This window comes from Neophocaena asiaeorientalis, unplaced genomic scaffold (assembly GCF_003031525.2).
Source record: "Neophocaena asiaeorientalis asiaeorientalis breed wild unplaced genomic scaffold, Neophocaena_asiaeorientalis_V1.1 scaffold16, whole genome shotgun sequence".
Taxonomy (NCBI): Eukaryota; Metazoa; Chordata; class Mammalia; order Artiodactyla; family Phocoenidae; genus Neophocaena; species Neophocaena asiaeorientalis.
This window is the reverse complement of record NW_020175446.1, coordinates 74,947-97,709: the sequence shown is the minus strand read 5'-3', so window position 1 is coordinate 97,709 and position 22,763 is coordinate 74,947. Positions and strand designations below refer to the sequence as shown.

The window sequence follows — 22,763 nt, the reverse complement described above, 5'->3', positions numbered from 1 at the left end:
AAAAAAAAAAAAGAAAGAAGAGGAAGAAAGTGACAGAATCCCAAGTGGGAGCAGCACGGGCCCCTAAAGGCACCTGCCCTGCGCCTGGGGCACAGTCCCTGCGGCTGCCGCGGCTTGTCCTGCACTGGGACAAACCTCCCCACTTCAGCCCTTGCTCTGCCGTGGAGATTCGGGGCGCGGCTGGGGCGTGTCCGTGTCCTGGCAAGTCTCCCCAGGGGAGGCCAGGGGGGAGGGAGTCCAGGGCCAGGCGCCCCCTTCCCTCTGTAGGGAAGGCTTCTCTGGCAGGAGGGGACGCCCCAGGCTGACCATTTACAAACTGGGGAGGAGTCCCCAGCTCTCTCCAGCTGAGGGGCCACGCGATGCGGAGCCCGGAGCCCGGCTTGACCTCGTGGACACCGGGCACCTGGGGTAGGACAGGGGACTGGATGGTCTGCCTTCCCAGGCCGCCAGGGGCTGGCGGCCTGACGGTGGGGCTGCAGTGGCCTCCTGTCAGGTACTGTCGGCACCAGCAGGACCACAACAAACTCCTCAGAAAAAGTATACTTTAGGTCGTCCCGTGTTTCCTTTCTCCTGCTGTGTGACAGGGCAAGGCCAGAGCACCGACCGCAGCTTTCCAGAGTGGGGTCGATCTAAGGACGGGCCACCTCCACCCCGGTCCTGCGTCAGTGGGGACCACCATATCATGTGAGAGGGAGCGGGTATAGCTCAGCCTAAATAAGCCTTCACCCTGGGCGAGGACACCCCCCAGGGTTCACTGTGCGGGTGGCAGAACCTTCCAAGAACACAGTTCACGTAACAGGAACAGGCTTTGGTCCCAGGTCATAATGCAAACTGGAGCCTCAGGCAGATGAGGCCCCGGCCCCGGCCCCGGCCCCGGCCTCCGGGACTCAGTATCTGAAGGGAAACTTTATCCTGGTTCCACGGGCAGAGAGCCCTCTGGGCACGTTTACGTCCCAGCCTGAGACGGGCGTCTTTGGATAGGGATGTCGCTGATTCAATGTCACCCATCAACACCCGATGTCAGAGGAGGAACGGACCATGCAGCCCCCCTACCCACCGTGGGGGCTCATCTTTAGGGGGTCTGCTCACTGCCTGACCCAAAGAAGCCACGGAGCCCCCGACCGACTCCAAAGCCCCCTTCTGTTACTGCTAACGCTGTGCTGAGCAACAGCTGGCCACTTGGTTTGGGGTCTGAGCTCCACTTTCTGACCCCTCCCATCTATCCACATACGTCTAAGGATGTGCAAATGAAGGTTATTTTCAAAGAGCCATGCTGTCACTAAAAACTTCGTCATCCTTTCCAGCACCGATCCAACACCTAGGGTCCTGTTGGTGCTAAAATCTTTACAATAAATAACATTATACATTTAGAGGGAAGGTTTGGTGAAATTTCATCACAAAGTATTTTGACATCAAAGCTGTTATCAGAGGGTGATAAAACACACAAAGAAATTTTAAAGTGCCTACCTTTAAAAATTCAAGAAAAGCAGGTTTTGTAGCGCACGTTTTCTTAAGGATTGCCACAGCTGTGCTAAAATTATTCACATATTCGCTGTAAGCATCCAGCAGCATGGACTTAGAAAACTGAAATACAAGAGGAAATTGAGAAACGTAAATAATGCAGAGTCCTCCTGCTTCCTCTCCGAGCTTACAATAAAAGGCCGGAACCCGCGCGCTAACGATAACCTCTCGGTCACTGTGATGTTTTCATAGGATAAACTTCATTATGACTGTGTGTGATCACTGTTTTCTTAAGGAGACTTGCTAGGAATTTTTCACTGGCTGGTTGATCTTATTTGCCAATGCTCTTTAAGGCTGCCCTGCTCAAAACTGTGGCAAGTCTGGGTTTCAGTTAAGAAATGTTCCTGACTACAGTCTACAGTCGTATAAAGACAGTGTTTACAGACATCCTCCTTTAAATTCCTGCTGACTGGCATTTTGTGGATTTCACCTCCAGGACAGAATGTCCTGCACCTCAGCATGTGGAGGTCCCAGCATCCTGACCTAACCATCCCCTTGAGATGCTCAGAGGAGGACAGCTGACCACACCTGTTTCCCCAGGCTGAGGGGCAACGCCACATAGGTCCACTGCCGAATTTTCCCAGAAGCGCAAAGGTTTCCAGAGGCAGAGACATTGGCCTCACTCCCTTTTATGCTTCTAAGATCCCACATATTCTTGAGGACAGACAGCGAGTCCCATAAGTAGATGTGGAGCCACTTAGAGAAGAAATGCTTTCATCTAAATTATATATTTCTTAAAAAGATTTTCTTCTACATTAAAAAAATGTTCCCGCTTCCCTGGTGGCGCAGTGGTTGAGAGTCCGCCTGCCGATGCAGGGGACGCGGGTTCGTGCCCCGGTCCGGGAAGATCCCACATGCCACGGAGCGGCTGGGCCCGTGAGCCATGGCCGCTGAGCCTGCGCGTCTGGAGCCTGTGCTCCGCAACGGGAGAGGCCACAACAGTGAGAGGCCCGCGTACAGCAAAAAAAAAAAAAAAAAAAAAAAAAAAAATGTTCCCAAGGTAAACATTTTAAGAAGGACAGACTAAGAGTTGAAACTAATATATAAAATAGGCAGAAATGCAATAAGGAAGTAAATGTCCAATATCTCTTTTTTGTTTTTCATAAAGATCACTGAAGGGGATTATGCAAATTCATTTTAGAACTCTCTTTCCACGTTATGTTCAAAGCATACTTTATATACCTCACTAAACACATGCACAGAATATATAGAAAAAGGTTTCACGTTTCACATTACAGCATTCCTCTAAGTATACGGACACTTAAAAATCTTTCAAGCTCTTGTTCCTTGACAGTGCTGTCCTCAATCAACTTCAGAATCCCTCTGCTACCTCTAGATAGAAAACTAGCCAGTCCGCAGTGTGGACGATTCACAAACGGGCCGAAGATAAATGGCTTGGAGCCACCCAGCGCTGGAGCTCAGGGCTGCGGCGGCTCCTGCTGGGAAAGGTCAGCGCAGCTGTGGGACCAGCTCGTGTCCCCTCGCGTCCTGTGTCACCGCGGGGCCTGGAGGCTGCGTCCGCACAACGGGACACCAGGTCAGGGAGCACAGGGCTGAGGGAAACAGGTGGGTATCTTCCCACAAGGCGGTTCCCAGGAGGGGTGAGACCCTGCGAGGGCTTAAAGCCGACAACCCCACAAAACCGTTCACAAGCAGGGCCCTGACTCGGCGACGAAACCACCATCAAATTTCCTGTGATGCCTCCCAAGCTTGACGGTGTGTAGTCTGAAGTGTTCCAGGGGCAGCTCCACCGGAGCCTCCGGACGTTTCTCTCTACATCCTTCCCCTGAGCGCGCACGCGTGCTCAGCTTCCCGACCTCAGACCGGCCCCCGCGGAGAGCTCCGCAGTGTCGGCCGGGGCGCTGTGGGGTGCAGCTGAGCTCAGGACGGCAGGACACCCACCCTGAGGCATCCGTGGGAGAAGGGAGGGGCCCTGAGCCCAGGGGAGCCCCACAGACCCTCTGGGCACGCCGGCTCGGTTACCGAGGCCACGAAGACGTCTCCGATCATCTCCACCGAGTCCCACTCGGCCACGCGGCTGGCCAGCGCAATCTGGAACATGCAGTGGCACTGCAGGACCTCCTTGACCCGGTAGAAGACCGTCTTCAGCTTCCTCTCGCTCAGGATCTTGGGCTCCATCTCAGACAGCGGCTTCTCGTATTGCTGAGGCAGAAACACACAAGGACGGCCCTGGCTTTTCCCAGGGTTCATGAAAGAACGCGGAGAAACTCACCTGTGCAACTACGTTTGTGCCCAAACAAACCGGTGACCTTTGATGTCAATACACAGACACAATTCTCAGATTCTTTTAAGAATTTTGCCAATTTGAGTATTTTATAATTCATAGGTTCACAAAACATATCCATTATACAATGTGGCATTTAGATACCTCCAAAATCCTCTTAAGAGCATCCACGTAGCTCTTTTCATTGTCGACAACCGAACCCAGAATATATCTTCTTACGACCTGTTGAGAATTTGAAAAGACAACAGTCAAAACCTGCCTCAGAAAACACAACAGATAAATTTGACTTCTGTTGAGGCTTGTGGACAAAAAAGTTTTTTGTTTTCAAGACAGTACATAAATGAAACCTCCCAAGGCCTTAAAACATATTAGTGCGTTAACTACCTACCATTATGGGCACAAAACGTTGGTTCCCCATCACTACAATTCTGTTATTTGTAAACCTCAAATAAACCACAACTACAGTAACACAATTAAATTATGGCATTAACAACAATTTCATTCACTCATCCAACAATAACGAACTGAATTAACGGGTTGTATTTTATGTGCCGAGTATGGAATTACATGGTATTTCATGTATACATACATTAAGCATAGAAAAGAAACCTTCCAGTCTTGACTCAAAGAATGCTATTACCAACACATCTAAAATCATTATTCCAAAGTTATTAAAAAAAAAAAACTTTTGGAAGGTGGAGGTATAGTTTTGTTTTGTTTTGAGGCCATTCGAAGCCTCCAAGGCTAAGAACGCAGAGAGTAAATGACCAACGTCAATTCCAGGTGCAAAAACTCCTCCAGACCTGAGATGCCTGCATTTCAAACAGTGACATCACTTTGGGATTTGTTTTCATGACTAGAGGACACGCAAGCACAAGTTTCTGGCTGTAAGATGCCTGTTTAAGGCCAATGACGACACTGGGCACTTTTGTCCAGTTTACACACCGTTTGCAAAGTTGCTTTTGCCAATAAATGGCAAGTGGAGCATAGAAACGACAAGGCTGCTCCTAACCCCACCCCCGGCAGCCCCATCCCAGGAACCGCGACGCCACCTGGCGGCAGAAGGCACATCCTCCGAGGGCGCGCCTCTTGTCAAGTCACCGACATCCACAAGGGAGCGACTCCTCTCCTTACAAAAGGGCTGCTCCTTCGCAAAATGAAGGCAAAAAGCAACCTTCAAGGACACTTAAGGAAGAAAGTGATGTGTGTAAAAGGCAGATGACTCTGGAATTAAAGCACAAGCACACGCGGCCGCAGCGATGACCCCTCCCTCTGAAACGAGGGTGGCACCCCACGACCCAGACACCCCCAAACTGCGGATGGTCAAATGTGGACCAGCCTTCTCCCAAAATTCAGATTCCCACACACTGTCTCAACTCTGGGGTCAGGATATTTGAGGATTTGCAGGGGGGGTGGTGTCTAACCTAGGAATTAAATGTTTTTTATAAGCCCTGAGATGACACTAATGTATCAGGTCAAAGGACCTGGAACTGTTATTACTGAAAAATACAAAGTAAAACCCCAAATCTCCCCCAGATCCCAGGGCTCCCGCAGGTCGGGTCAGCCCCTCAGTTAAACTCAGTGTGTGGACAGCACAGCCAACACGGGTCCCCAGGCCTCAGGCTTCCCGGGACCCTGACCCCGAGGCTGCAGGGAGACCTCAGCCCTGGACCAGCTTTCCTACGAGGCCATGGGGACCTGCGGGAGATCGGGAAGAGGAGGAGGGGGTAAAGGGGAGGGGCGGAGACGAGGAGGAGGAGGACAGCAGCCCCTCCCTGTGCCTGGACCCTGGATCAGAGGCCCGATGGTAGAGGATGCTGGCCTCATCCTTCAGCTTCAGTGCCACCTTTCAAGTAAACGACAACCCAGGAAATAAAGGCTTTCCTCCCACCAAACTGGGCATGTAAAGAACGCTTCACATGCAGCATTTTTCCTGACAGATATGTTACCTTATTTCAACTTTGGAAGAAAAAATTCAAAGAGCACTGACATCGGGTTTAATCTTTTAATGGAAAACTCCCCGGAGAACAAGCAGTAACCAGTGGGGAAAGCAACCTCTGTGAACCAGGGGGTAAGAAGGGAGCCTGCGGGGAGCGGCGCAGAAACCGAAACACAAACCCTCTCTGGCCGTCGTGCGCCTGGCATGGCGCGTTCAGCCGAGGGCCACCACACGCGTCGCGTCACTGTCTTGTCGGGCCATGAGGAAGACACCGCAGACGCCATGTCCCCGTTTCAAGGGAAGGAGGACGGCGCTGGCAGAACAAGTGAGAGGCCTGGCTGGAGTCTCCCCTGCCCCAGTGCGGGGCCCGGGGTGGGAACTGAGCTGGGCGGGGGGGGGCGCCTACAGAGGTGCCCTTTCTACACCAATGACCCGTCCTCGCTGTCACCACCCGGCCCTCCGGGGGACAAAACTGACTGGCAGGTGTGTGTGTCTGTTGAGATCCTGCGGGCTCAAAACTCCCTTGTCCCCCCGTCCCCTGGCCGACCCGCATGCCCCTGCTGTCTCCAAGTCTCGGCCTGGCCGGGGACGCCCTGCAGCTACACACGTCTGCACGGCGGCCACAGTCCCTCACCCGCGGGCCCCCCATGGGGAGGCTCCACGTGCCTCCCAACCACGTGACCCCCACACTGTCTGGGAAGAGGACCCAAGTCCTGGAGCCCCAGGGGAGGCCTCCCAGAAACATCGAGAGTATTTTTGAGCAATCAATGCCCTTTTTCAGACTCGTGAGGCTAAAATGAGGTGGGTGAGCCAGGAACTTGGGCAGCGAGCAGGGGGGCGGTGAAGAGCAGCAGCCTCTCTGCTCCTGCAAAAACCGTCGACACGTCACTGCCAGCAACGCGGCCACATTTCAACCCCAGGAGCACGAGGGAGCTGAGGACGCGGTATCCAGGGGGGCACCGGACCCGGACACGCCCGTCGCCCAATGCCGCCTGACCACGGGGCCCCTCTGGGCCTGGGTGTCCTCCTGTGAGTGTGCTCCACAGGGGTCATGCAAGGATGAGGGGGCGACCTTTACACCTGCCTGACGTGTCCCCTCCTGAGCACACGAGCCCAGCCTCTCACAGCCCAGCACCCACACACCAGACACCTCACTAGCACCTTCAACCCGCTCTGCTGCCCCCTGCAACCCAACCAAGAGCCAGCTTCCTCCTCCAGCCTGACCTATGGCTAACAGCCCCTTGGCAGCCTTTGCAACGCTCCAGCCTGCCCTATGGCTAACAGCCCCTTGGCAGCCTTTGCAACGCAGCTTGTCATCTTTCTTACTAGACTCTGAACCTACCACAGAGGATTTGTATGTGGTTCTGTCTGCACACCACATCTGTGCACGTGTGTCGTGTATATGAGGCATGCATCTATCAACCACCTTGTATACCTATCACCCACCTACGTCTATCTACCTACATCATCTATTTACAACATCTGTCATCTCTCTCAGTCTCCATGGCCTGCATCAGGCCGCCCACGTGGGAAAAACTCAAATCACACCCCACCCAAAACCATCAACTCCTCCCCCCAGTGCCCCCAACTCTGTGGTACGCCCTTGTCTCTGACGCCCTTGTTTCTGAAGCTTTCCTTTCCTTTTACCCAAAGATAATCAAATGGAAACCACGGAATATCTTCCCTCTGCTACCTACAGTATTTTCAGAGATGAAGAAATTCATTGATATTCGGCTAACTTCGTGAGCTGCTGGAAATCTATCTTTTAATCTCGGACTCAGGCACTGTGTACACACACACACACTTTACACAGTCGCATCTAGTCCCTTTGTGGAGACGTCCCATCAGTGTGAATGAGTATAAATGACCCTCACAAAGAATGCAGATATTCCACGCATTTTCACAATTACACTGAGGCTGATACTCAAAATATGTAGGCTCGCTGCTGGGTTAACCCCTTCCTTGCTGGACCAGGAGAGGCCAGTGGACGAGCCCAGGTGGCTAGAATTGCTGGGAGTCTGTGCCAGCAGGTAATTCCCAGCCAGCACAGCCGTCCTGGTGTAAGTACGGGGGTATCCACCCTGCGCATCCTACCTGCTGCTGAGACAAGCCTTCGGGCATTGGGGTGAGGACGGCTTCCGGATGCTTGCAGTCCACGTCGATGAACAAGTTCTGTTCCTCTTCAAGACAGGATCTGTGGTCTTAAAGGAAGACAGAATGTGCTGGTTTCACACTGAAACAGGATATAACATCACAGCGCAGTCAAGTTGACTGTCAAAGCAACGCCTTGGGCAGACACCTCAGTTCTACGTCTCCTTTCCGCCCAGCAATGAGTAAAGTGAAGTTTTAACAAACCCAAGAAAATATCCTTCCCACAAGAGGAATGTGGTGTTTGTTGATATTTGAGATTTTCAATACTTGAAATCTAACTTCAAAAAGCTGAGGTGTCATTTGAACACCTAGATGGCAGAGTAGAAATACATATTTCAATGTCTTAATCTATAACATATCAAAGTCAGAAACAAAGAAAAGCAGCTATGAATGACTAAGAACCGACACTCGATAGTCAGGGAAAACCAAGGGAGACTTAGTAACTTCCTGACTTTCTCCCTTTCTCACTAGAAGTCTGGAAAAAGCACAACTTCCCCAAGATCAAAAATTCTAGACCAAAATTAACTTCATTTCTAAAAACTTAGATGCAGCTACGTAATCTAAAGAATTCACAATGGGGCTTCCCTGGTGGCGCAGTGGTAGAGAGTCTGCCTGCCGATGCAGGAGACACGGGTTTGTGCCCCGGTCCGGGAAGATCCCACATGCCGCGGAGCGGCTGGGCCCGTGAGCCATGGCCACTGAGCCTGCGCGTCCGGAGCCTGTGCTCCACAACGGGAAAGGCCACGACAGTGAGGGGCCCGCGTAAAAAAAAAAAAAAAAAAAAGAATTCATAAAACAGCTAGAAACCAGAAAAGCACAGGAAATTTTAGGTAATAGGAAACTGGAGATGTTCTAATTCAAAGATACAAAACCCTAGCTGCACAGAAGAACTGTCAGAGGAGATTTAAAGAACCTACAGTGTCTATACACCTATTGGAACAGCCAAAATCCAGAGCAGTGACTACACCAAGTGCTGGTGGGGATGCAGGATGGTGCAGCCACTTCGGGAGACAGTTTAGTGCTTTCTTATAAAACTAATCACGATAAAACTAAGCATAACCAGCAGTCATGCTCCTTGGTGTTCACCCAAAGGAGCCAAAAACTTATAACCACACAAAAACCTGCACATGGATGTTTATAGCGGCTGTATTCACCATCGCCAAAACTATGAAAGCAACTAAGATGTCCTTCAGTAGGTGAGTGGATAAAATAAACTGTGGTCCATCCAGACAATGGATATTACTCAGCTAAAAAGAAAGGAGCTATCAAGCCATGAAAAGACATGAAGGAACCTTAAATGCGTATCACTAAGTGAAAGAAGCCAATTTGAAAAGACTACAGGCTGTTTGGGTCCAACTAGAAAAGGTAAAACTATGGAGGCAGTAAAAAGATCAGTGGTTGCCAAGGTTTGGGGGGAGGGAAGGATGAACAGAGGATTTTCAGGGCAGTGAAACTACTCTCTGATGCTATAATGATAGATATGTTTCCTTATCCATTTGTCCAAACCCACAGAATGTGCAACAGCGAGAGTGAGACCTGATGTGAACCATGGACTCTGGGTGGTGATGTGACACTGTAGATTCACGGTTGTAACGCATGGACCACTTGGTGGGGATGGTGACAGTGGGGAGGGAGGCTGTGCCTGAGTGGGGCTAGGGGTTTATGGGAAATCTCTGTACTTTTCACTCAGTTTTGCCGTGAACCTAAAACTGCTCTAAAAACAAAATAGCCTTTAAAAAAAACACAACATTCCAGTGTGCGGATGTCTCCCTCAGAGGTCCACTGACGGCCTGCGGGTGGAGGCCTGGCACCACTATTTGTAAGAGCTCCCGGTTCCCCCGTGTGAACTCCAGGGCTGAGAGCCACGACTTTAGCCCGGGCTTCCCACCTGACAGCTCAGGAAGCTAAGGCCACAGGGTTCCGGGGTGTGTGTAATGGGTCCCCCTCCCCCCAAACCAGGGACGATCCTGTGATACTCTGGTCACTCTCCCCCTGGAGCTGGCTTCCGGCCTGCCCCGTGCACCTGGACCCCGTTCCCTTGCGATCCTGGTTCAGGGGTCTCGGGTGGGCCCGAGTCGGCATTTCTGAGCAGCCCCCAGACTCCGGGGCCCCTAACCCCAACCTCGGCACCTGTGGGGCTCTGCCCGTGTGCCCTCCCACGAAGGGCCCCCTCTGGGGCACCTGCCCCGCTGCCAGCACCCCACCGGGGAGCACACTCTATCAGAATCCACATCCCCGTCTCAGCCCCTGACACACTCTCCATCCTATGTGAAGAGGCTGGGGGCTCCGTGAGGATCATACCTTCTTTAAAGGCCCAGGTGGCTTTACGGCCAATTACAGTCTTCCCGGGCCATTCGCGGGGGAAACACGTGACCTTCAAGTCCTCTCCCTGCACAGTTAATCAGCAACCCTGCACTGAGCCGGCACCGGCTTTGCACATCAGAAGGTCGTAGCGGCAACAAAGAAACGTGCTTCTGAAGGACCAAGTGAGAGTCAGGACGGTCATTCCGCACGTAAACCCTCAGCTGCCCGCACAGCCGGGTACCTCGTACCACACCAGCGCACAGACGTGCTCAGACGCTGGAGAACCCGCGCCCGGAGCTTGCCGCCGACGTGAACACACGCAGACAGGCTCTATCTTTCTGACACACAAGCACCACGGGCTCCTGCCCCTGCGTGAAATGTTTCACAAACCTGAGAATTCTGGAATCCTCTCACCAGCACAGAGGATCCTGAGTCCCCACTTAGAGCCCACCGTACTCAGCCTCAGCCGTGAAGGGGCGGGAAACGTGCCCAGGAGCCCCAGGCACTGTGAACGCACCCCCGTGACTGTGTTCTATTATCAACGACCCTGCTGAGAATCCAGGGGCTCTGTGGGGGGAGAGCAAGCCCCCGGGGGGACCCCCGATCACCCGACTGCTGGGAGGAGCCAGTTAAGGGCGGGGGGGCGAAATCCACCCCCTGCGAGAATTCACTCAACTTCCTGCCGCCCCCCAGAGTCCCCGCTGCCCCGAGCCGGCCCTGAGCCCAGGCAGCCTCCCCGAGGTCGCGCCCCACAGACCTGCAGAGACGAAGGACTTGGTCCTGATGAAGGAGCGGCCCCGCTTCACCACAGCCTTCGTCTTCTCCAGGCCATCCTTGGTGCCCTCCTTGGCGGCCTTCACGAGCTTCTGCATCTGTGGGGAAGGGAGGCCGGGTAAGGGTGGGATGACTTGGTAAAACCTCCTTGTTGCTTTTACTCCATTTTAAAAGAATACTGTCAAGTAGTTTGCTCTTGAAACACCATCTGAAATTGGCTTTTTGATCTGGGAGAGCTTTCTTGGCTGTTGTGAAAGTATGTGTGTGTGTGTGTGTGTGTGTGTGTGTGTGTGTGTGTGTGTGTGTGTGTGTGTGTGTGTATGTGGTTTGGGGCTGTTTGGTTTTTATTTTGCTGGTTAAAAAAAAAGAAGGAAAAACAAATTTATAAACAGAGCCCTTCCTTAACATAGTTTTAAAAAAGTCTCCTGCTGTGTTTAAGTCAGTCTTCGTTTTTATTACAAACACTTGCAAAGGGCTTTGCAGAAGCCGAGTGCAGAGCGCTAAGGCCACAGGTGTGAACAGTTTGCCCAAGGTCAACGGACAGATGGCAGGAAACAGTGGAGCCCCTGGCTGGAGACCCGCCAGCCGGCTCAGCCGCTGGACACTCCCCAGCCTCCCCCGGGCTCCCCCCTGGAGGCCGGTCCAGCGGCTCACGGGCCTTTCGTACTGATGGTCGCAGGAATGGCCAGATGGAGAGACCTGCTGGGATACAGGCAGAGGGACGGCCCGCGGGAGGAGTCGGCAGACTCCCTCCTCCGCGGAGACTGAAGGGTTGGAAAGACCGCCGGCCCCCACAGGGGAGTTTGTCCATCCCGGTTCCCTCAAGCCAGGTTCCTGGCATAACACTTAGACTGGCCATTGGTGCCAAAAGCTTCCAATGATGTGCTTTGGCATTTCACCCCCATTTCTTATCCTTAGACTCTAACGTCTGAGATATTGGCCACTGGGTACGGAGCGACTGATCCTTTAGAGAAAACCCAGATGGCCTCTTATGACACAAGCCAACACCCTTCGGGTCTGTCTAGGTGCCGGCCTCCCCGCCCTCCTGCGATCCTCCCCTGGGGAAGAGGCTTCAACACCCGCCCGCTCCCCTCCAGGGCTTCGCCTGGCCTCCCTCCGGCGGCCCTTTCTACGGGGCCACTGCCCGGTTGCACGTTTGCGCAGAACGGCGCCGGCTGAGGGGCTCTCGGGGGCTGAGCGTGCACGCTGGACTCGGCAGCTGTGCCCCTGGGGGGTTCCCACTCGAGGAGCCTGCAGCCTGGTGCCGGACACTTGTAACTCCAGCCTGAGTGACTCTGCAATTCCTCGCTGTCCCCGCGCCTTAGCCTTAGGCTGCGTCCCTGAGGACGTGCCCCTGGCCCACCACCCACCTCGACGGACACCAGATCCAAGTCACACTGCCTGGCTGACCCCGACTCGGACGCCCAGCCACTCACCACCGCCCTACCCGCCAGGTTAAACGCGGCAAAGCCACTCTGCCTGCTCCGACTCCTGTATCCCTTCATCCAAACGCGGCTTCGTCTGCTGACAACCCTGGATAGCAGCCCGCCGTCCCCGCTTCTCTGCAGCCACCGCTGGCGCCTCGCGCTGCCTGTGCGCCCCTGCCTGCCCGGCTGCCGGGCGCCCCTCCTTAGCTCCCTAGCCCCTCATCGTCTAGATCCCGCCGCCCAGACCCGGGCTGCACACGCTGTCCATGCTCCCTGCAAGGAGTCAGAGAATTAGAGACAGACAGATGGCCAGGGAGCCTGCAGGGGGCCGAGCCCCGGCTCCAGGTGAAGCCACACAGGTGCCAGGTTCCGGGCGGAGGGAACGGCCGCCCAGGGTCGCACAGATGCAGCAACACGCCAGGCCCTGCTTCTCCTGCAGAGGACGGCAGCGCGTAGCCGGCCCCAGACGAGTCACCCTACCTGCTCCTTGCCGCTCTGCCGCCGTCTGACCGTGCACATTCCCCTCTCTTTGCTGAGCTGGCCTGCCTCGTACCCCTCCCTGGACCACCCGGCCCTGTGCTCCCTGGAACCCCCCGCCACCCCGGCCTCCAGATTATCCCAGGGGCTCTGCCTGTTTCCTGCACGGAACCAGCCCAACGCTGTGCCGGAGGAGATGCCATGATTCCGGGGGCTTCGCTCCTGCACCGAAAAGCGTGCAACAGAGCTGTGATGTTCCAGAGACGTTTCTGAGTGAACACCTGCCTCAGGTAAGTGCCTTTCAACACGTGTGAACAAATCACAAACGTCAGAAGGACGAAGATCCCAGTGAAGGAAAGGTTACTTGACAGTGCCCTTTTAAAACATCTCAAACAGTGGACACCACGACACTCACAGCCAGCAGTTCTCAACTTTGTGGTCTCAGGAGCCCTTCACACTCAGAAAAGTCATCGAGCAGCCCAGACGGTTCTGGTTTGCCGGCTTTATCTATGTTACACTACGTAAGGAGTTAAAATCGAGAAAAATGTTGAATATTTTTGTTAATATTCATTTAAAAAATATTTAACCTATGACATTTTGTCTCAGGTAACGTTTTATGAAAAATTACTACATTTTCCAAAACAACAAAAAAAAAGTGCATTGTTTTGCACTTGGGGGAACCTGCCTCGCGTCTGGCGTGGCGACGGCGGATCCCACGTCCCAGCAGGCGTGGGTCACGCCCTGGGGCCTCCGTCCACACGTTGGGGGACGGAGGGGGACAGAGGCGAAGGATGCCCCGGAATTGACAGGAACTCGCCACTGCCCGGGTGGCCCTGGGGTTCCCTGGACCGCACCGTGAGAACCACCACCCCGGCAGAACTGGCCAGCTCTGGGGCTGAGTTTTCTCGTTAAAGGACAGTCTGTTTTTTGCAGAAGCGTTTTCAGCGTGAACCACACTACCTTCAGTTCATGTTTGTGCTTTAGCTGCTGAATCTCTACCGCGCCCACCGCGTTTGCCACCAAATGTCTCATCTTTTTCTCATAGTGCTCCTTTAAGCGGGTTAGGTCATGGGAAAGCTACAGTACAAAGAGATACAAGCTTTTCACAACACGCTCTTTCCGGTGCTTTGAGACAATCTTACATTGAAAGGGCTTGAGCAGCGTCTGGTGGGTGACGTTCACGCACCAAGGTCCTACTGCCCCGGGCCCCCCCTCCTAGCCCACCGGCTCTCGAGAAATAAACACACGAGTGAGGAAAACACATCATCAGAAGACAGACTCCAGGTGAGCCAGACTGGAGACTCTTCTATGCTAAACAAGAGAAAGTAAATGCACAGAAATATGTGGGTACCATCACGCCTTTACGTTTTGGTGAAATTAAAATGATCAAAACTGTAGAAATATATATAACATTATTCCGTTGTGTCAGCACCAAAGCAAAAGAAGCTTGAATTCAAGATTGTATTGATGGGGGAAATGATTTGGGGATGACCACGTAGATTTTTAAGTCTCCAAACTGACATAACTTTCTCTGCAGCCCACGGGGATGGGGTGAAATCTTGGAACTCAGTCCTCACGTGATCACGAACGTCTCCAATATGCAAACCGAGGCCCCTGCTCCTTAGTGAGTGTTTCCCATGTCAACCCAGACAAGGACACCTCAGCAATTTTTTAAATATAATCTGAGACTATGAGGGGAGTCTGAAACGACTTACAGTGTCATCTTGGCAGCTTCTGGAATACGACTTTTTAAACTAGGAAACTTGGTACTCCTTAGAGCTGCCCTCGGGACGCTGCCCCACAGGACGGACGTGTGCTGGACCTGGTGAGGACTCTGCGCTCGCGGCCGCCCGGGGCTGGCCCTCCACCGTCTCTGCTGCTGGGCCGCCCGGCCTCCTCTATCAGCATTGCTGGTGGTGCATCTGGGAACACAGGTCCAGCTGGGCGGCCAAGAGGGCGGAGTGTCCACTAAGTAATCGTGCCCACGGCTCAGGGGCCATCGCCTGACCGGCCCAGTTTGCATGTCATCCGCCAGGCCTGCTGAAGTCGAAATTTACGAGCGTTTTAACCGCTCTCCAAGGCCCCACTGGGTGCCCCATCCTGCTGAAATCAGGCCCCAGTGCCGTATTTAAAATCTCCATTTAAACCTGGAATGTTGGACTCGGCTACAACAAGCCAAGCGTCACCTTAGTTACCAGCTCTGTTTAAAATTACAGCTGTAGCTTCGTTCGCTGGTTAAGTCTCAGCTGTAATAACTCTGGTGACAGAGACAGCTAAGTTCTGGGGAAAGCTTGTTAATGATATTGAGTAGCTGGGTCGACCACCACCAACTGGTAGAGTCTTCCTGAGTTTCAGGACAAGATTACAGACTATGCGAACCCTATGCGCCCGCAGTAATCTGTAAGCCGCACCGACGTGGAGGCCACGTCCAGGGGCCCATCGGCCTGGTTACGGGGGTGCAGGCAGGGGGAGGCGTAACTGATCGATCCTGCCCTGACTTATCGATTCTGCTGTGATGACGAGGCACTAGCCACAGCCTCCACCAGCGTGCAGCCTGCATCTAGACCTCACACAGAAAGGACATGGAGCGTGCTGACGTGACCGTGGACGGCAGTGCGAATCACCCTTTTACCAACAGCCAAAACACCCAGCGACAAGAGTATTCAGGGTGGCCAGTCACCCCTGGACACCGGACACCTCAGTGGGGTGATTTCCCTCAGCAGGGCCTCTCTCAGGTCCCCACCCTACAATCTCCAGCCCTGGAATCCACTCCTGCAACCTGGAGCTTCTCCCTGGACCCTCGTCTCGGGAGCTGCACACACACACACTTCCTCCCTTCAAGGGTGCTCCTGGGTAGCTCAGCCGCTTTCGTCCTGTAACATCCTTTTGTAACATGTTCTATTTTTATATCTTCCTGTTTGTGTTGAGAACACTGAGGTTCAAAACATCCCATAAAGGACAGCAGGGCTGTGCTGTGTCCCACCCGGCCGGGCTCCATCCATGCAGCGGGCTGGGCACAGACAGCATTATGTGTACACAACACAAATATCCAGGGAATGCTTATTTACGTAAGTTATTCAAGATAGCGAACTCGCTTAGGGCCTTTGTTGGGATTTAGTTTATATAAATTTAATTTTCTCATCCTGCCGAGATTCTATTACGTGAACTAAGGGGAGTCTTCTCTTTTGCCAACATCTAGTGCTTTTCTCAAAGTACATATCAACAGCTTAAAAAACGACAGTTTAAAATAGTATGTGAATGAAAATGACATCTTATAGTCCCGTCCACATGTCCACGTGAGAACGTTTTATCTCTCAGGCACACACACTGGACACGTACTTGCTTTTTGTGGTCGCTGCGCAGGAAGGACTGGGGGACCCCGTTTCTGCTCTCCGAGTCGCTCTGTTCCTCGTAGCTCTCAAATTCGCTCGAACTCCACCCGTACTCCAGAGAGCTGTTTCCACCTTCATCTCCATTCTCAACATCATCATAAATCATTTCATCTGAATGCATAAATGCCAAAAGGAAATTTAAAACGTAGACCCTCACTGGCTCTTGTTTTGTCTGTGCACGTTCGTCCTCTGACCACATCGTTGGGGGCTGGCACCTCAGAAAAGCTTGGAGGAACGGAACTTCAGGTGTGGCCGCCCCCGGAAAGGCGCTAGACTGATGGGCGTGGGGTGACAAAGCTCTGATAACCCCCCAGCCCCATCCACATCCTGAGGACCCCTGGTCTATGAGAAGCCACCACAGTTATACCAAATGATGTCTTGCCCATAGAGAACTTCTGACAAAGGAAAATATTTCTTTAGATAAATGTATGGAATAGAAACAGATTAGACATACAGACAGATTAACAGATCACAAACGGATGACAGAGATATTCAAATATGAATGCAAGTGAAGCTTACTGCAAACAACCATAATTTTTGCTTTTGTGCTGAAACTAGCCCACAGTACCTATAACCTGTTACTGTATTTAAATATCTTCATCACATCAGTCACCTTAGAATTAGTGAAGAGCACATCTGTTTACACCGCCAGATACAATGCCAAAGGCACTGCCTGCAGAGGAGACACACCGGTCTAACAGAACAGTTGTCACCTTCGGCAGGGGCACCGCCAGCCCACCTTTTGTTGCCGTTTGGTTTTTGAGACCCCAGATCAGCCCATCTGCGCTGGGAAAGGTCTACCAGGGAGGATCAATTACTCAAAAATGCATTTCAAACTTGGTTTTACAGCAACCTGCCTTTAGTCTCCACGTTATTTGCAGCAGGTACTTAAATAACTACCCCGGAGCACACTTATTCTAAGGACCTGGCTGGTTTATGTAGAAAGAGGGCCGAAGGTAAGCACGGGTCTCCTGTCATGTAGGAATCTCGGGAGGAGGCCTCCGTTAGCTGAGGCCCTAACAGTGCTGGGGACCTGACAGCGTCCAAAGCATTTGTGGGATGAATAAATGAATCCACGCTTTTAATTAGGAAGTTTGCTGTCAGTTTTAAGAACACGTCCTCTATTAGGCCGGGAAAGTTCCCTCCTATCAGGAGTTTTTAACACCGGAAGGCATGGTACCAAGTACCTTCTAAGCGTGTATCAGGACGAGCGCATGGTTTGTGTCATTCGCCTGGTTCTGTGGGAAATGACATCTAAAGAACCAGCCGATGTTGAAAGATACCTGAACTCTGGAGACAAACCTCCAGGGCTAGGATGGGCTTTGGCTTGTTTGCTGAGATGCTGCCAGACGTGGTTTCCTGACATTCCATTTGGGGTGTTCTGCATCACGCCTTTCGGGCAAAGGGGGCTCTAAGGGGGATGAGAGGGGGTCAGTTCACTTGCTCACTACTCTTTCCTGCCTTCTATGGGGTTCAGTACGCTTTTCCTTGAACTATTCCTCGAGGTCTACGAGCGGTGAAGCTCTCCAATCTGCGTCTGAGGTCGCCCGTTTCTCTCTTGTTCAAGGACAAGACTTGGGCTGGATGTGAAGATGCGGGCTGGAACCGAGCTTTCTTCAGCACTTGGGGAAATTATCCTGCTGTGTCCCAGCCTGTCGAGAAGTTGCAGTTCCTCCCGGGTGACGGCGCCCTCGCTCCTGCTGCTGTTAAGATATGCACAGTGGGCTGTGCTCGGCAGTTGGAATTGTACACGCCTCGTGGCGGATTCATGCTCAACCTGCTTTGAATTCGTATTTCTACAACCCGGGAACTTACATCTGTAATTCTGGAAAATTCTTAGTAATTCCTTCCTCCATGACTTCCTGTATATCATTTATTAGAGACATGCTGGCCCTTCAAGCCTCCACGTTTCTTCCCTTTCCATTCATATTTTTCCCATCTTTAACTCCTCCTGTTTCTTTTTAGGATAACTGAGAAAATTACCCTACCTTGAGGGCTGGGATATAAACACGTGCACACACAAAATTGTAGCGCACAACACCGGTGAGACACCGTAAGCTTACAAAACGTGATTACAGACACACAGAGCTGTGCACCTAAGGTTTCTGCCTGCCCGCCTACATCCAGAGGGAATGACGGTAAACTGCGTCTCATAAAACTCCACCCCAGACAAAAATCAAACCTGGCTCAGAGTCTGAATTTTCTCTTGGCACGTCGTCATAAATGGCTTCTTCCGGATCTGGAAGGAAAGGAAGGGGAACTTTAAAAACCGACCCCGACCCAGGGAGAGCATCCTGCACTTCACGGAGCTACAGACGCCTGTGATGCTACGGCTACTCGAGAAGTTAATGTTATGATAAGGATGACTCGTGGGGCCTTACCAAAGCATGAGCACTGTTTTTAGGGCAGAACACTTCCTTGGGACGGAAGGACATCTCGAAACGAAGCGGTTGTGAAATGTATCCAACAGGAGTTTTACGGTCTCCAAGCCAATTTATTCCATTATTTTGCATTCAATTACACGTCTCTACACGGCTCTTTATAAACATTTTTAACCTTATGCAGTTGATGTGTTCTGATACACAAAAATTACAAAGGTGGCGTGCAGTCTCAGAAACAAAGGGGCAGCTTCACTGCTGCTGTCGGGTAGGAAGCTTCAAAATCAACCGATGGCTTCATCTCATTTTTCACCCCTGCAGTTGAAACGTGGCCACACGCGCGTATAAAAATGCTGAGCTTTGAGGACAAAACCTCTCAAACTGCATTACGTGAAACGTTAGCATCCTAGGAAACTGTAAGGTGTTTTCTTTAAAAAAAAAAAAAAAAGGAGGGATCCTCCACGGGCAGATACTCCGTGTGCGTGTCAGTGGTCCTACAGGAGAGCAATGGGGTTTGAAGTTCATGCACATATTCGTAAGAGCTCCAAACTATAGGGTCCTCCATCCTGGAACCCACGAAGGTGACTGATTACAAACCAACGCAAGCCAAAATGACATAAATACAGCCTCGCCCTCCTCTGACGTGCGGCCACCGTCCCCTCCCCACATTCCCAGGACCCAGTTTCTTCTCGTGCTGCGCTCAAGCTCCCACGTCAGAGAGGCTTGCTGTCCCGGAATAATGTTTCTCGACTGTGACCACGGTATTTGCACCCCCGTTAGACAGTGTGGGGGCTGCTGATGCACAGACCTTACTTTCAAATACAGCTGTTCTGCTAATAAAAACGAGTCATGGGGCTTCCTTGGTGGCGCAGTGGTTGAGAGTCTGCCTGCCGATGCAGGGGACACGGGTTCATGCCCCGGTCCGGGAAGATCCCACGTGCCGCGGAGCGGCTGGGCCCGTGAGCCATGGCCACTGAGCCTGCGCGTCCGGAGCCTGTGCTCCGCAACGGGAGAGGCCGCAACAGTGAGAGGCCCGCGTACGGCCAAAAAAAAAAAAAAACGAGTCATGGGAGAACGTCAGATTTTACTTGGGAAATAAAATTGCTTGAGGATAGTGAGGTGACAACTTAATCCTGGAATGATCCAGAGGTAAGAGCCCCCTAGTAGAAGCATCTACTTATGCTGAGTTGTCTGTTTTGGCAATGTCATAATTAAAACCAGAATGAAACATTCCAGGGGAGAATTTAACAATTAGGAGATTAAGATGGTTCTACCTTGTAAGTCAATCATATAAGATGATTACACAGAAATTAGTGAGCCAGTGGATAGTAAAAGGGATAATTAGAAAAGTCTCACTTTAAAAAAAATAATAAAAGACAAAATTAGCTCTGCTTTCTACACCACACATGGAACAGAAGGTCTGCTGCACCATCTGGTCAGTGGCCTGGCTTAAGCATCCACCACTCCCTCTTTAAAATGGCACCATGAGAAGTCATCTCATCGGGGATCACAAGACACAATGCCTTGTTAATGCCTCAGTCCCCAAATCTCTGACTTTTATGACAAAAACCAAGACCTGTACTAGAAAGAATCAATCAGGAAGAGGGAGATTCTGGGATGCAGACAGCAGAGATGATCTGATGGGAGACAAAAGTGACAGCTTCACGGGGCCCTGGGGAAGCATCTACACAGTCAGCTCTGGTCAGTACTTCAGGTGAATGGACACAGGACAGGAGAATAATTGGCTGAGGCTGACAAATACACACTGTCCCCAGGGGGCTCAGGGGTGGCCCTCCAGGCTCCCGGCGGCCGTGGTACTCACTTTCCATCCAGGCTGTATTGGCCGGATCTGCAACCCACCGGGCGAGGGCGCTGTCCTCCTTATGGACTGGACCTTCACTTAGAGAAAACACACCAGAACATCAGGATGTTGAGAATCCCTCCAGTGATTGAAAAGTCACTGTGCGTGCAGATTGGGCACTTTCCCAGGTAGCGTTACAGGACACACCAGGTTCAAGATTTCCTCCACAACCATGTATAAATAAGTGCATTTGAATGCCTACCACACACACACCACATGTCTAGCACAGCATCCAGTGCAACAAGACATGAAGAAATGCAGTCCCTGTCCCAAGAGGCCTGACTCGTCCTCCTGTTTCTCAGATCTTGCAGAGGGTCCACTATGTGCCCCAAACGATGCTGGGTTGTACAGACACACCCAAGTGAGACTTGGGCCTCTCAGCTCCAGCAACAGGGCAGACTTCAGTACAGCACTTTCAATATTGGATAGAAAAACCAGGCAGGAGATCAATAAGGAAACAGAGGATGTAAACAGCACTACCGACCAACTGGACCCACCAGACCTCTACAGAACACACCCCCCACCAGGCTTAAGAGCTACAATTATAAAACTCTCAGAAGTAAAGGATGAAAAAGCTTCAGGACATTGGTCTTGCCAATGATTTATTGGACAGGACACCAAAAACACAGGAAATAATATGAAAAAATAGATAAACTGGGCTTCAACAAAATTAAAAACTTTTGTGCCTCAAAGGACACTACCAAGAGAATGAAAAGACAACCCACAGAAAGGGAGAAAATTCATGAATCACTTATCTGAAAGGGGTTTAATATTGAGACTATATAAAAAAATACCTACAACCGGGGCTTCACTGGTGGCGCAGTGGTTGAGAGTCTGCCTGCCGATGCAGGGGACTCGGGTTCGTGCCCCAGTCAGGGAAGATCCCACATGCTGTGGAGCGGCTGGGCCCATGAGCCATGGCCGCTGGGCCTGCGCGTCCGGAGCCTGTGCTCCGCAACGGGAGAGGCCACAACAGTGAGAGGCCCGCGTACCGCAGAAAAAAAAAAAAAAAACCTACAACCCAACAACAACAAACCCAATTCAAAAATGGGCAAAAGGACTTGAATAACATTTCTCCAAAGAAGACACGCAAATGGCCAATAAGCACGTGAAAAGATGCTCAACATCATTAGCCATCAAGGAAACACAAATCAAAACCACCACGAGGTACCACTTCACACTCACCAGGATGGCGATGATTTTAAAAAGCAGGAAATACGTTTAGTAAGCTTGGAAAAATTGGAGCCCTCACACAGCTGGTGGGAATGTAAAATGGTGCAGCTGTGACAGAAAAAAGTTTGGCTGTTCCTCAGAAAATTAAACATAGGATTACTGTGTGATCCAGCAATTCCACTCCTAGGTATGTGCCCAAAGGAACTGAGAGCAGGGACCTGAACAGATACCTGTATGCCAACGTTCACAGCAGCGTTATTTACAGTAGCCAAAAGGTGGAAATGACCAAGTGTCCATCAGTAGATGGGTAGATAAACAAAATGTGGTATATACACACAATGGAATATTACTGAGCCTTAAACAGGAAGGAAATTCCAACATACACTGCAATACGGATGAACCTGGAAAACATGATGCTGAGTGAAATGAACCAGACACAAGGACAAACACTGTACAATTCCAATTATATGAGTTACCTAGAGTAGGCAAATTCATAGAGACGGAATGCAGAATAAAGGTTACAGGAGCTGGGAAGAGGGGGGATCGTGGGTAGGGTTTCTGTTCGAGACGATGAAAAAGTTTCAAACGTAGATAGTGGTTGCACAACAATGTAAATGTATTTAATGCCACCAGGTTTTAAACTTTAAAATGGTTAAAATGGCAAATTTTATGGTATATATTTTTGTCACAATTTTAAAACGAATAATGCAATATACCAAAAACCAGAATGGTCCACTTTAAATAAGTGAAATGTACTATGGTATGGGAATTATAACTCGATAGAGCCGTTTAAAAACAAACAAAAAAACACACCTACCATGCACCAAGCATGTTCCCATGCTAGGTGGTAGGTGCTCTAAGACTTGGTAAAACCTGGTCTTTGTCTTTGAAGAATTCAATCTAGTAGCAGAAAGGGACACAGAAATAACAGTGAGAGCACAAAGCCATCAATTAGAATGGAGGTGTGTGCACAGAGCTCTGGAAGCGCAGAGGAGGACAGTTTCATGAAACGAAACATTTAAGCTGGGTTTTGAAGGGTGAGTAGGAGTTTGCCTAGGGGAGGGGATTTTCCTGGGAATTTCGAGCAGATGCAACAGCATTTGTGAAGGCAAGTGGCATGA

General features: G+C 51.3%; 1 protein-coding gene across 8 annotated transcripts in view; it reads right to left on the bottom strand.

The window, feature by feature from the left end:
• Positions 1–22,763, bottom strand: part of ARHGEF10 (Rho guanine nucleotide exchange factor 10) — an 89,852-nt gene that overhangs the window by 42,454 nt on the left and 24,635 nt on the right. For 6 of the 8 annotated variants that reach the window (XM_024768059.1, XM_024768054.1, XM_024768058.1 and 3 more), the window contains 9 exons: positions 20,431–20,507; positions 18,413–18,469; positions 16,178–16,341; positions 13,799–13,915; positions 10,918–11,032; positions 7,800–7,906; positions 3,911–3,988; positions 3,505–3,684; positions 1,468–1,584 (listed from right to left, as the gene is read on the bottom strand). In XM_024768059.1, the coding sequence (XP_024623827.1) occupies positions 1,468–1,584; positions 3,505–3,684; positions 3,911–3,988; positions 7,800–7,906; positions 10,918–11,032; positions 13,799–13,915; positions 16,178–16,341; positions 18,413–18,469; positions 20,431–20,507 (1,012 nt within the window). The remainder of the gene's footprint in view (positions 1–1,467; positions 1,585–3,504; positions 3,685–3,910; positions 3,989–7,799; positions 7,907–10,917; positions 11,033–13,798; positions 13,916–16,177; positions 16,342–18,412; positions 18,470–20,430; positions 20,508–22,763) is intronic. The other 2 variants (XM_024768062.1, XM_024768061.1) reach the window with 2 other exon arrangements.